The sequence below is a fragment of the Chinchilla lanigera genome, unplaced genomic scaffold, assembly GCF_000276665.1.
Source record: "Chinchilla lanigera isolate Chin_1 unplaced genomic scaffold, ChiLan1.0 scaffold00181, whole genome shotgun sequence".
NCBI lineage: Eukaryota > Metazoa > Chordata > Mammalia > Rodentia > Chinchillidae > Chinchilla > Chinchilla lanigera.
In genome coordinates this window covers 156,520-168,943 of record NW_004955582.1, presented here as the reverse complement: position 1 = coordinate 168,943, position 12,424 = coordinate 156,520, and the positions used below count along the sequence as shown (strand labels likewise).

The following is a 12,424-nucleotide window of genomic DNA, read 5'->3' as shown; positions in this document are numbered from 1 at the left end:
TATACAGTGGCCAGAGCACCAGGAATCCAAAACAATGCCTACGATTTGGATCCATACAGAATGATAAAAATTGGGGAAATACAATTTTCAAAATATCCCTAAAATTATATTTCACTCTACTGAAGTATTAATGACAACTTGTTTCTTTCATTAGATTTAAAATAGCTGGCTTTTGGGCAGTTTCAGTATATAAAACTCAGCAACACTGATTTTTACTTGCAAACACCACTTAAAAATTACAGATGTCAAGAAATAGTTCATAAATTTTCACATGTATATGATACAAATTTTTTTAATTCAACAAAGTTTTCATGTCCTACACTTTATGGGAAATAAAGTGTTATCTATAAAGTCCAATAAGTAAAATGTTATCTTTTCAGATCATGTATCTTTTCCTTAACATCTCCTTATATTCTTGTGATGCTTCTAAAATTAGATCTTCACTTGATTTATTATCAAATCTTCTGGGAGGAAATTTAAAGGCTCTAAGATCAGCAACAGCAGCTGGAAAGAAAAAGAAAGTTACAATCTTTATCTCAAGGACTTCAGTTAACTAAACATGAGTTATTACAACAACTGAGAACTTCATAAGTGATGATGAAAAGTACGTATTTTCAAGTATAACACAAAGTTATTACTAAACATAATGTGCCTCTAGTTGCACACTGAACTCATTATCATGTGGCTGACAGAACCATGTGCTAAGGTGCTAGAAGGACAAGAGGATGATGCAGGGGCCAATCTGACAGTGTACGCCAGACAACCAGGCAGACTCCACACAGATACTGTGACAGGTAGAAAGTGGCATTGCTGGAACACACAGAGGCCTGCACCCATTTCATGTCATTACTGCAGGATCTTGTGGGGAGGTGATATGGAAGGCGGCACCTCAAGTATAAGGAGAAAGCATATCAGGATGGGGGAAGGGGGACAGGAGATGGGGGAGGCAGAGCACAGGGGCAGAGGAAGGCAGGTGGGCGGAGACAAGAATCCAAGTGATCTGGGTATTTTTATTCCATGCTAAGGAATCTGAAGTTTCCCTGAAGGCACAGGTAAACCAATGACAAAATCAGCGACAGGAGCTTTAAAACAAAACTTGTCAAGTGACAGTTTATGAGCGGGAACTGCTTGACTCCTCCTAGAGGAGTGGGAATTCTGGCCATGAATTCAGCTGAGAAGCTGAAGCCTCTGGTTTTCAAGGAAAGCATCAGCCGAGTCTCAGGGGACAGCCATGGAGGGGAAGGGCTGAGCTAGGGAAAGAGGTACACAGGCTTTCTGAGACTTTTAAAAGGTATGAAACATGACAAGATGAGGACTCAGGATTCCTTTATTGGAAATGTTTCTATTTCACACCTTTCATTTGATGGTATAAAACATTGTAGACTATATTACCCAATGAAAGAAAAGAGATGCCATTTCCAATTTATGGCTTATTTCAAAAATCAATAAATATAAATTTAATTCATACATTTTGGGAATAGGCTACTGGCATACCTCCCTCACAAGCCTGGGAGCCAGGCAGAAACCTGGACAGCTTTAGGGGCCTGGGAGCCACTCCCCACCTGCCCCCCCCACTGAAGCTGAGCTGAACCTTGAACAGCTTTGCAAAGGCCTGTGAGCTGGCCCCACCTCTGCCCCACCAGTTTGGGAGACAGGGGGAGCCCCAGACAACCTCAAGGGCCTTGGATGTCCCTCCCTGCCCCCAACCCACACCCTCAGGGGAGCAAAGCTAAAACTCACTTCAGGGGCCTCAATGACTACACGCTTACCGCCACTCCCCCGACTCATGTGGGAACTGGGCTGGATGGAAGCAGTGTATGGAGTCACTGAGACAACAACCCGCACACAAATACACCCCAGTGGAAAAAAGGGCTGAAACCCAGATAGCTTTGCAAACCCCTGAGTAGGAACCAAGCTGAGCCCCAGACAGCTGTGGGAGCATTGGGGATCACACCCTGCCCTCACACACAACATGGAGGGAGTCACACTGAGCACTGGGGACCTTTGGGCCCTTGCCCTGCTACTATCACATCATCTGAGGGTGAGGCTGAGCCCCCAGGAAGCTCTAGATCTCTGAAAATGACAAAACAAAGGAGCAAAATGCAATTGCAGACCTCTATCACACCCAGAACAGTCCAGGATATAGCAATATGGAAGAGTTTGGAAATTAAACACCTGAAATTTCTGAAATGCTACCAGCTAAAGTAAAGAAACAACTCCATCAGACCATTGAAGACATCAGATCAGAAATAATCTCTCAGGTTAAAAAAAGAAATGACAAAAATAATGAAAGAATTGCTTAGCACATCTAAAGAAGACATAGAAAAAAGAAGAGGACCACAGTAAATTAATGGAAATCTTGAATGAACACTATAGAAAAGAACTGGAATGCATGAAACAGATTCAAACAGATATCTGAGAAATTAAAACTGAAATCAAAAGCTGACAAAACCGCTTGAACAAAGCTGAAGATAAACTTTCAGACCCTAAAGACAGCATCGCTGTGAACGACCATGAATTGAAAGATCACTTAAAAATAACAAGAAACCAAGAAATAACAATTCAACAGCTAAAAGATGAAGCAAAGAAAAACAATGTAAGATTAATAGCTATCAATAAAACAGCATGTGTTAGCACAAATGACATAAAAAGATGATCTGCAAAAATAATAGCAGAAAGTTTCCCAAGCCTGGAAAAAGAAATGGACATCCAGGTAAGGGAGGCATATAGAACACCAACTAGCCATAACCAAAATAAATCTACACTCAGACATATAGTGATCAAGATGCCAGAATTTCAACTAAAGTACAGAATATTAAAAGCTGTTAGAGAAAAGAAGCAGATCACCTGTAAAGGAAAGCCCATCAGAATCATAGCACATTACAAAACACAAACCATTAAGTCAACAAGAGCTTGGAGTAAAATATTTCAGGTCCTGAAAGAAAACAACTGTCAACATAGAATGATGTACCCTGCAAAACTATCCTTAAAAAATAATGGAGAAGTAAAATATTTCAACAATAAAGATCAACTGAAGAACTTCAAGTGCCAAACCAACCCGACAAATAATACTAAAGGATATTCTATTTCACACCTTTGTTTCTATTTCACACCCTTCATTTGATGGTATAGAATACCATCAAATGAAATAGAAACTAAAGGTGTGAAAGAGATAAAAAAAAAAAAAGCCCACAACTTTCACAACAGCAACAGAAAGGAACCACCAAGCACAGCAAGCAATTAAACAGAGGGAAACAAGAGGAAACAAAAGCAGGAAAACAACATGACAAAGATAAACCAATATATATCAGTTATAACCATCAATGTAAATGGTCTCAATTTACCAACCAAAAATAGTAGACTCACAGACTGGATCAAGAAACAAAATATACCAATATGCTGCAGACAAGAAACACATTTAACTCAAAAGGAAATGCTCAGACTGAAAATCAAAGGATGGAAAACAAAACTCCATGTGACAGCTACCCAGAAAAAAGCAGGTGTAGCTATTCTGTTTGCGGACAATGGAAACTCCAAGAACAATTAAAAGAGATAAAGAAGGTCATACTTACTTGTGAGGGGAAAACTTCAAGAGATAAAGAAGGTCATACATACTTGTGAGGGGAAAACTTCAAGAGGAAATGACAACAATCACAAACATCTATGTGCCAAACACAGGAGCATCCAACTATATAAGACAAATTTTAACAACATGGAAAATGAAATAAGCAGCACCACAATCACAACAGGGGACTTCAATGCACCACTGTCAGAAAGAGATAGATCAGGCTGGGGGTTTAGCTCAGCGGCAAAAGCGCCTGCCTGGCAAGCGCAAGGTCGTGAGTTCGGTTCCCGGTACCGGAGAAAAAACAAAAACAAAAACAAAAAAAAAAAGAAAGAGATAGATCAACTACACAAAAAATTAGCGAAGAAATGACAGAACTAAACCAAACATGTGAACAAATGGATGTAGAAGACCTGTACAGAGTCTTCCACCCAACAGCATCACAATAAACATTCATCTCAGCTGCACATTGGACATTCTCTTAAACAGACCATATACTAGCACACAGAATATGCTTAAGGAAATGCAAGGGAGTTGAAATTATCTCATGCATACTATTGGATCACACTGCAATGAAGTTGGAAATTAATGACAAAGGAAACCACAAAAACTCCATAAACACATGGAAATTAAAAAGTACCCTCCTGAATAATCAGTGGGTCACAGATGAAATCAAAGAATCCATTAAACACTATGTACACTCAAACAAAAATGTAGATACAATGTACAGGAACCTGTGGGATGCAATGAAAGCAATCCTCAGAGGGAAATTGAAAGCAGTGAATTCCCACCTTAGGAAAACAGAAGGAGCACAAATAAACAATCTTATGCTGCACCTCCAGCTCCTAAAAAAAGAAGAACCAATCAAACCCAAAGCCCAGAGAAAGCAGGAAATTATAAAGTTCAGGGCAGAAATTAATGCAGTGGAGACTAAAGAAACAATACAAAGAATTAATCAATCAAAGAGTTGCTTCTTTGAAAAAATAAATAGAATTGATAAACCCCTAGCCAACCTTATTTTAAAAAGGAAAGAAACAGCTGAAATACATGCAATAAGAAATGAAAGAGATGAAATCACTACAGATCCTGTAGAAATTCAGAAGATCAACAATACCTACTTTGAAAATCATTCTGCTCACAGAATGGAAAATGTGGAGGAAATGGACAGATTTCCAGATATATATGAACTACCAAAGCTGAATGAAGAAGATATAAAAATCCTGAATATATCAGCAAGTGACATGGAAAATGTGATAAAAACTTGCCAATGACGAAAAGTGCAGGTCCTCATGGATTCATGGCCGAATTCTATAAGAAATTTAGAGAAGATTTAATACCAATTCTTCTCAAACTCTTTAAGGAAATTGAAAAGGAAGAAATTCTCCCTAACTCATTCCTGGAGGCAAATATTATCCTGATACCAAAACCAGAGAAAGACCCAACCAAAAAAGAAAACCACAGGCCAATCTCCCTAATGAACATAGATGCAAAAGTTCTCAGTAAAATACTAGCAAACAGAATGCAACAAATCATCAAGAAGATTATACACCATGAGCAAGTGGGACTCTTCCCCCGAATGCAGGGATGGTTCAATCTATGTAAATCAGTTCATCTAATACATCATATAAACAGACCCAGGGACAAAAATCACATGATCATCTCAATTGATGCAGAAAAAGCTTATGATAAAGTCCAACAATTCTTCATGATAAAAACCCTACAGACAATTGGCATAGATGGACTTTACCTCAATCTGATAAAAGCCATCTGTGACAAACCAACAGCTAACATCATTCTAAATGGTCAAAAATCGAAAGCTTTCAATCTACAATCAGGAACAAGACAAGGATGGCCACTGTCATCACTCCTATTCAATATACTTTTGGTAATATTAGCCAGAGCAATTAGACAAGAGAGAGAAATAAGAGGAGTAAGGACACGAAAAGAAGAAGTGAAATTATCATTCTTCACAGATGACCTAATACTCTATATAAAGGACCCCAAAGACTCCACCAAAAGGCTTATAGATTTAATAACAAAATTCAGTAGCATAGCTGCATACAAAGTGAAAACTCAAACATCAATAACATTCCTGTACACAAACAACAAGCAGACTGACAGAGAAATTAGTGAAACCATACCTTTCATAATAGCATCTAAAAAAATGAAATACTTAGGAATCAATCTAACAAAAGAAGTCAAAGATCTATTCCCTGAAAACTGAAGTACTCTGAAAAAAAGAGATCGAAGACCATTTTACAAAATGGAAAGGTATTCCTTGCTCATCATTAGGAAGAACCAACATGGTGAAAATGGCCATACTCCCAAAATTGTTGCACAGATTCAATGCAATCCCAATTAAAATACCACCAGTATACATCACAGATGTAGAGAAAATATTCCTAAAATTCATCTGGAACCAAGAGACCCAGAATACCAAAAGCAATCCTGGGCAACAAAGGCAAGGTGGGAGATATCACAATCCCTGACATGAAATTATGCTAAAAGCTACTATGATCAACACAGCATGGTACTGTGGAATTAAAGATGAGGAAAAGGCATGTGGCGAGGACTCAAATTACCAAGATGTAATTCTGTCCTGCAGCTGTGCACGTTGGGAATTGAAGTCCCCGAGGAGAGGCGAGATGGTGTTCCCGGTGTGCAGTACCAGAGGCTGTGCCTGTGTAGGAGAGGCTGGAGATGGAGGGAGAGGCAGGAGGCGCAGTAGCTGAGGCCCGCCTGTGCTGGTGGCTTGAGGGAGCTAGAACCTAAGTGTGGTCTGGAGGTTTCACTTGCTGGGCCGCCCTTCCTGGGGTGTTCCTAAGCCATCCCCTGGTGGGCCCTTTCCCAATTTTAGTCCATAAGTACTTATACAAAAGATGGCTGACATAAACCTCAAAGAAGTAACCTTAATTGTAGGCGTGGTTACTGCCTGCTGCTGGAACAGCCTATTCTGTGGTTTTGTTTTTGATGATGTTTCAGCAATACTGGATAATAAAGATCTGCATTCATCTTCACCTTTAAAAACTTTGTTTCACAATTTCTGGGGAACTGCTATGTCCAAGGAGACAAGCCACAAGTCCTACCAACCTTGAACAGTATTGACATTTTGCTTAAACTGTATGTTTAGTGAACTAAAATAAATGTCATATCATCTCCTAAATAGGATTTTTCATGCTATGGTTAGTATGGTATTTCTTAAAGTCTGCAAACTTTTTCGGGAAAACAAGAGTGGTGTGATTGCTGCTCTGCTTTTTGCAGTGCACTCAATACATACAGAAGCAGTAACAGGCATTGTAGGAAGAGCAGAACTTTTGTCATCTATCTGTTTCTAGTTGCATTTTTGTCATATACAAAGTCAAAAGGACCAGATAATTCCATAGTGTGGACTCCCAGCTGCATTGATAGTGTTTTTAGTGGCTGTTGCAACACTGAATAAAGAATAAGGCATGACAGTTGTGGGAATATGTTGTGTATATGAGATATTTATCACCCAGGGCTGTACTTTGCCATTATTTTGTACTACTGCTGCACAGTTTCTCTGTGGAAAGAGTAGTATTCCATTTTCTCTGCTGCAGACCCTAATAAAACTCACTGTCTTGATGTTCAGTACATTATTACTTGTACTGATACAAGTCAGTCCAGCTTAATCAGTCCCAGCTTCCAGTATTTACAAGAATACAGCTGTGGTGCCACATACCTGTAATCCCAGCACTCAGGAGGCTGAGGCACTTTGTTTAAAAGCATTACCATTTATTTCTGCATCAAACCATTTTTTTCCTGTTGGATATGTTGTTGCTGAGCAAATACTATATGTTCCTAGCATGGGATTGTGTATTTTGGCAGCCCCTTGATGGCAGGAAGTTTCAAAGAAAAGGTGAATTAAAATTGTATTTTAAAAGCTATCCTGGGCCATGGTGATACTTACTCATGCCTTAAAAACACTTCACAGAAATTGGAACTGGGAGGCTGAATATACAATATTTATGTCAGCCTTGAAGGTAAATAAAAATAACACAAAATTATGGAATAACGTTGGTCATGCTTTGGAAAATGAAAAGCACTTTGAGAGAGCTTTGAAATACTTCTTACAGGATACCCGCGGTCAGCCAGGTGATATTGGTGCCCACATGAATGTAGAAAGAACTTACAAAAACTTAAATGGAACCAGAGAAGCTGAAGGATCTTACATGATGGCTAGGTCACTGATGCCTCAAATTATTCCTGGTAAAAAAATATGCAGCCAGAATTGCTCCTAACCACCTAAATGTTTCTATCAATCTGGCCAACCTAATCCAAGCACATGAGTCCCGACGAGAAGAAGCAGATCAGCTGTACCAACAAGCAATAAACATGAGGCCTGACTTCAAGCAGGCTTGTATCAGCAGGGAAGAATTGCTCTTAAAAATGAATAAACCTCTCAAAGCAAAGGAAACATATCTTAAAGCACTAGAGTTGAAAAGAAATAATGCAGATCTTTGGTACAACTTGGCAATTGTGTACACTGAACTGAAAGAGCCAAATGAAGCCCTAAAAAACTTTAATCATGCTTTAGAACTAAATCCAAGGCATAAGCTAGCATTATTTAATTCTGCTATATTGATGCAGGAGTCAGGTGAAGTGAAACTCAGACCTCAAGCTAGAAAATGAATTTTGAACTATGTAAAGGAAGAGCCACTAGATGCTAACAGTTATTTGAATTTGGGAATGCTTACCATGGATGATAAAAAGGACACTGAGGCAGAGATTTAGATGTAAAAAAGCCATTAACTTACAAGCTGACTTCAGGAGTGCTTGGTTTAATCTGGTTTAATCTTGGTTTAATCCTCTATTCTCAGACTGCAAAGGAATTAAAGGCTCTGCCAATTTTAGAAGAGTTACTCAAATACTATCTTGATCATATCAAGGGTCTCATTTTAAAAGGAGACATTCTGATGAATCAAAAGAAAGATATACTTGGAGCAAAAAAATTTTTTGAAAAAATCTTAGAGATGGATCCAACCAATGTGCAAGGGAAATACGATCTTTGTGTGGCTTGTTTTGAGGAGAAGGACTTATTAAAAGCAGAATGATGTCTGGTTGAAACATTGGCATTAGCACCACATGAAGAATATATTCAGCACCATTTGAGTACAGTCAGGGATGAAATCTCCTCCTCTGGTTTTGTAGAACAGCCAATACTCCTAGCTGGTAAGAGTACAGGTGGAGAAGAAGGAGACAGAATTCCAAATAAAAATGAAAAAGAAATCAGAAGTGAGTCTAGGCCAACACAGGTAACAAAAATAAGTGATGGTCAAAGTCAATCTAGACCCAATAAACAACTGGAGGAAAATACAGATGAAGAGGCCCCCCGAAAAACAAAAGACATCAAAGAAATTGAGAAGAAAAGAGTTACTGCTTTTAAAAGACTATTTTAAATGGAGAATAACATTATTCTTTATCAGATGACAATGGTATCAAAGGACTTTTATCATGTGATTTTTTTTGTACTGGGAGCTTTGAAAAATATGGATCTGTAATTCTCTTATGAGATGCCTCTACATGGGATGAAAGTAAGATTTTTCATAAGACCTGTCTTACCCAAGGATATGTATTACACACGATATGGCGGAAGTTTTTAAGTTTGGTGAATATGGCAGAAATGTATTAAATTGCAAGTGACAAGTTTGCAACTTCTCTTACATAAGGAAGAATTTCTTGACAGGATGATGTTTACTACTCTAAATTTAAAATCATTTGAGGCTGATTGGTGATCCCTTGACAAATCTAGCGTATGCTGTTTTATTCTGTGAATTCTCATTTATTAACCTACTTCATTTTCCTCTTACCTCTTGGAACCTGGTGATGGTTGGAACTGACACTTTTTCTTCAGCAATTCTTCTGTTAAACCGAGGGATTTTGTACTAAAAAAGCATACTGGTTTCTTTACGTTATGTTCTTTGATTTATTGGAGTGCTGGGCAAATGTTTTAAAATCAAACATATAACATGTTAGTTTAAGAATGTATTTTCCTAAGTCCATATTTGTCCTTAATTTAACTCCAAAATTCAGTTTTCAACAAGGTAAGGTTTGTACACACACGTATATACATACATACACACATATCTGATGGTGCTCATGAATACTGTAGTTTTCTTTTTCACATCAAGTGCCACAACATGAACTACATAAACATGACTGTTCTTTGACTTTCACCCCAAATTCTTGTTTCTTAGGGGCACATTCATATTTAGAAGTCTCAGTAACTTTAAACTTTTAAGGAATAATAGTAAGCTTCTCTTTCTTCTTAGTGTTGACTCTCTGATTTCAATTTTAACTTTGTTTCCAAAGTCATACCTTACTCATTCTTAGATACCTTAAGCCACTAAATTTCACTTTTCAACTAAAGGCAAAACAATGTGATAGTTTTTTTTTTTATTTAAAAAGTAAAAGAACAAAAACATACTAACAAACACACACACAATTACAAAATAACACAAGAACAGTACAAGCAATACTGAAATTCAGACACAGTGATAGGAAATTAACAATGGTTGCTGGATTACATATTGATTTCTTCAAAGTGGTTATTCAGGAAAACAAATATAGACACCTAAGATTGATCAAATAATTAATCATTAACTGTTCCTTTCAAAAAAGCGATAGAAGCAGTGACAGTTTATTTTTAACACTAAATTCTCAATATGTTCTTGTGGTACATATTTTTATTAAATACTATTTATTTTGACTACTCAACTTTCATAAAAATTTTAAAGCTGTTTTAATTCTGTAAAATATGGACAACTAATTGCTAGTGCATTTGCCTCTATGTACTATATATATTATGGTTTAAAAAAATTCTGTCACTTTTGGCCTTTCTCCAATTATAAAAATAATAACCTAATATCTGATTAATAAATTTGTCATTCAGTTTTAAATCTGGAAAAAACATTAGGTTAAAGGGAGATATAAATCAAATTTGATAACTGTGATGTTTTTATTAAGATCTATTTCAGATGAGTTTTATAATAATAAAGTCAATTTAGTTTAAAATGTTAAAGTTCAAGCTATTATTCTGGGATAGTAATTTCTAATTATACAGAATTTCAAAAACTATTTTTAGTTCCTTTGAAATAACTAATTTCTAACTGTATGTGTCTCAGAAACCATATTCCTGTAATTTTTTAAGAAATGTTTTGTAAATATGTCATAAGAAACATGGTATGCATTAAAGACCTAGGTTTATTGAGTTCCCAGAGGATATGACATAGACTTTTCTTTCTTTCTATTTCTCTTTCTTAAAGGCAATTTAAAGCAAGTACTAGTATCAGGGGTTTTAATACCTGACCCAAGAGATTCTGTTAAACATCAGAATCTGGTTTCAGTTCTTAGATTGAGGCTTTGTGACTTCATATATAAGGTGGAGAATACCTCATATACTGTGACTTGAAAAATTAAATTATGTTAATTTATTTTCTCCATATATCCTGAGGAAAGGTTTCTTGAGTGTGATCTCTTAAGGTACAGTATTAAGCGAAGGACAGTTCAGAAAAGTCATAGGAAATCGTTTATGACAGCAGACTATCATAAAAGTTTGAGTTGCATTTTAATAAATTGTTCTATTTATTCACATGATAAAAGCTATAAATGTTATCCAGTGATTTCTAATGGAAAATTCTTACTAGCACTTAGTATCTATCACATAGGAAATAGTATATATTTCAATTTTAAGTAATTTACTTAAATCAGATCCATCCCATCATTATTATTCAAATCAAAGTCTCAGTATAGACACCACATTAGTTAAATATGAAGTTCTAGAAGATGGAACCATGCTTCAAATTTTTCCCTACACTTCTCTCAGATTCTAATTTGTTACTAGTGTTAAGGACTGCTGCTCTAAATTACTTTAGTAAATTTATCTCTCGTGTTAATCTGTTAAAGTAGTAATATAACTCAATTGAGTTTTGATGGTTTAAGTTTCATGAAGGAGCACGTTCTGTAACCAATACTCATTGAAGGAAAATATGTAAGTTGCTTATGTGTAAAATTGCAATGTCTCACCTATGAATTCAAAATAACACTATTCAAATTGTTCAAGTGAGAAATGGTAATGGACTTTTTTTCCCCTAGAGCTTCCTCTGTAAAGAGCTAATGGGGACAGGTAAGCCCAGTTCACTAAGCCATGGTTTGGGAGTTGTAGATGTCTGTTAAATTTGGCAAAGAAACCCTGTCATAGGTTTGTGTCCTGGTAAATGGATGTAGTTTTATTTCTCGCTATTTTGCAAAATCTTCTACTCTCCAGGAGCTCTAGCAAAGCATTGACAATCCCTAAGGAGCAGTGTCTTTTGATTCCTTCACTACTTCCCAGAAGGTAAAATGAAGTTTCTCAAGTTGCTTCTATGTGTGTTGCCTTATTAACATTTGGAAATGGGAATTTAAAATTATTTCAGTAAGTAGTGCTCAACTTGATGTGGACAATAAAATAATGCAATGTGTTAAAAAAAAATCACCATGGTACAGGCAAGAAAACAGACCAGAAGACCAATGGAAGAGATTAGAAGATGTGGACACAGCTACCAACACACTGAGCCAACTTATTCACTGGAAGTAAGATAACCTCTTTAATAAATGATACTGGATTGTAATCCGACTTCTCAGCACAAACCATCCAATCGAGAAGAGCTTGGACTGAAATATTACAGGTCCTGAGACAGAACAGCTTCCACCCAAGACTGATGTACCCTGCAAATCTATCCCTCAAATTCAACAGAGAAATAAAATATTTTCATGACAAAGAACAGTTGAAGAACTTCATGAGCTCCAAGCCAGCATTACAAAGAGTACTAAAAGATATTCTGGACAGAGAAAAATATGACC

The 12,424-nt window shown here is 36.8% G+C and overlaps 1 protein-coding gene and 1 pseudogene across 1 annotated transcript in view; one reads left to right on the top strand and one right to left on the bottom strand.

The window, feature by feature from the left end:
* Positions 1 to 274: 274 nt before the first annotated feature.
* LOC102006625 (ankyrin repeat domain-containing protein 26-like) overlaps positions 275 to 12,424 on the bottom strand; it is a 97,296-nt gene continuing 85,146 nt past the window's right edge. Inside the window, exons 17-18 of the mRNA XM_005414285.2 lie at positions 9,394 to 9,520; positions 275 to 504 (exon numbers count right to left, since the gene is read on the bottom strand). Coding sequence (XP_005414342.1) covers positions 9,510 to 9,520 — 11 coding nt within the window. The 3' untranslated portion in view covers positions 275 to 504; positions 9,394 to 9,509. The remainder of the gene's footprint in view (positions 505 to 9,393; positions 9,521 to 12,424) is intronic.
* On the top strand, positions 6,445 to 8,982 carry LOC102006967 (annotated as a pseudogene).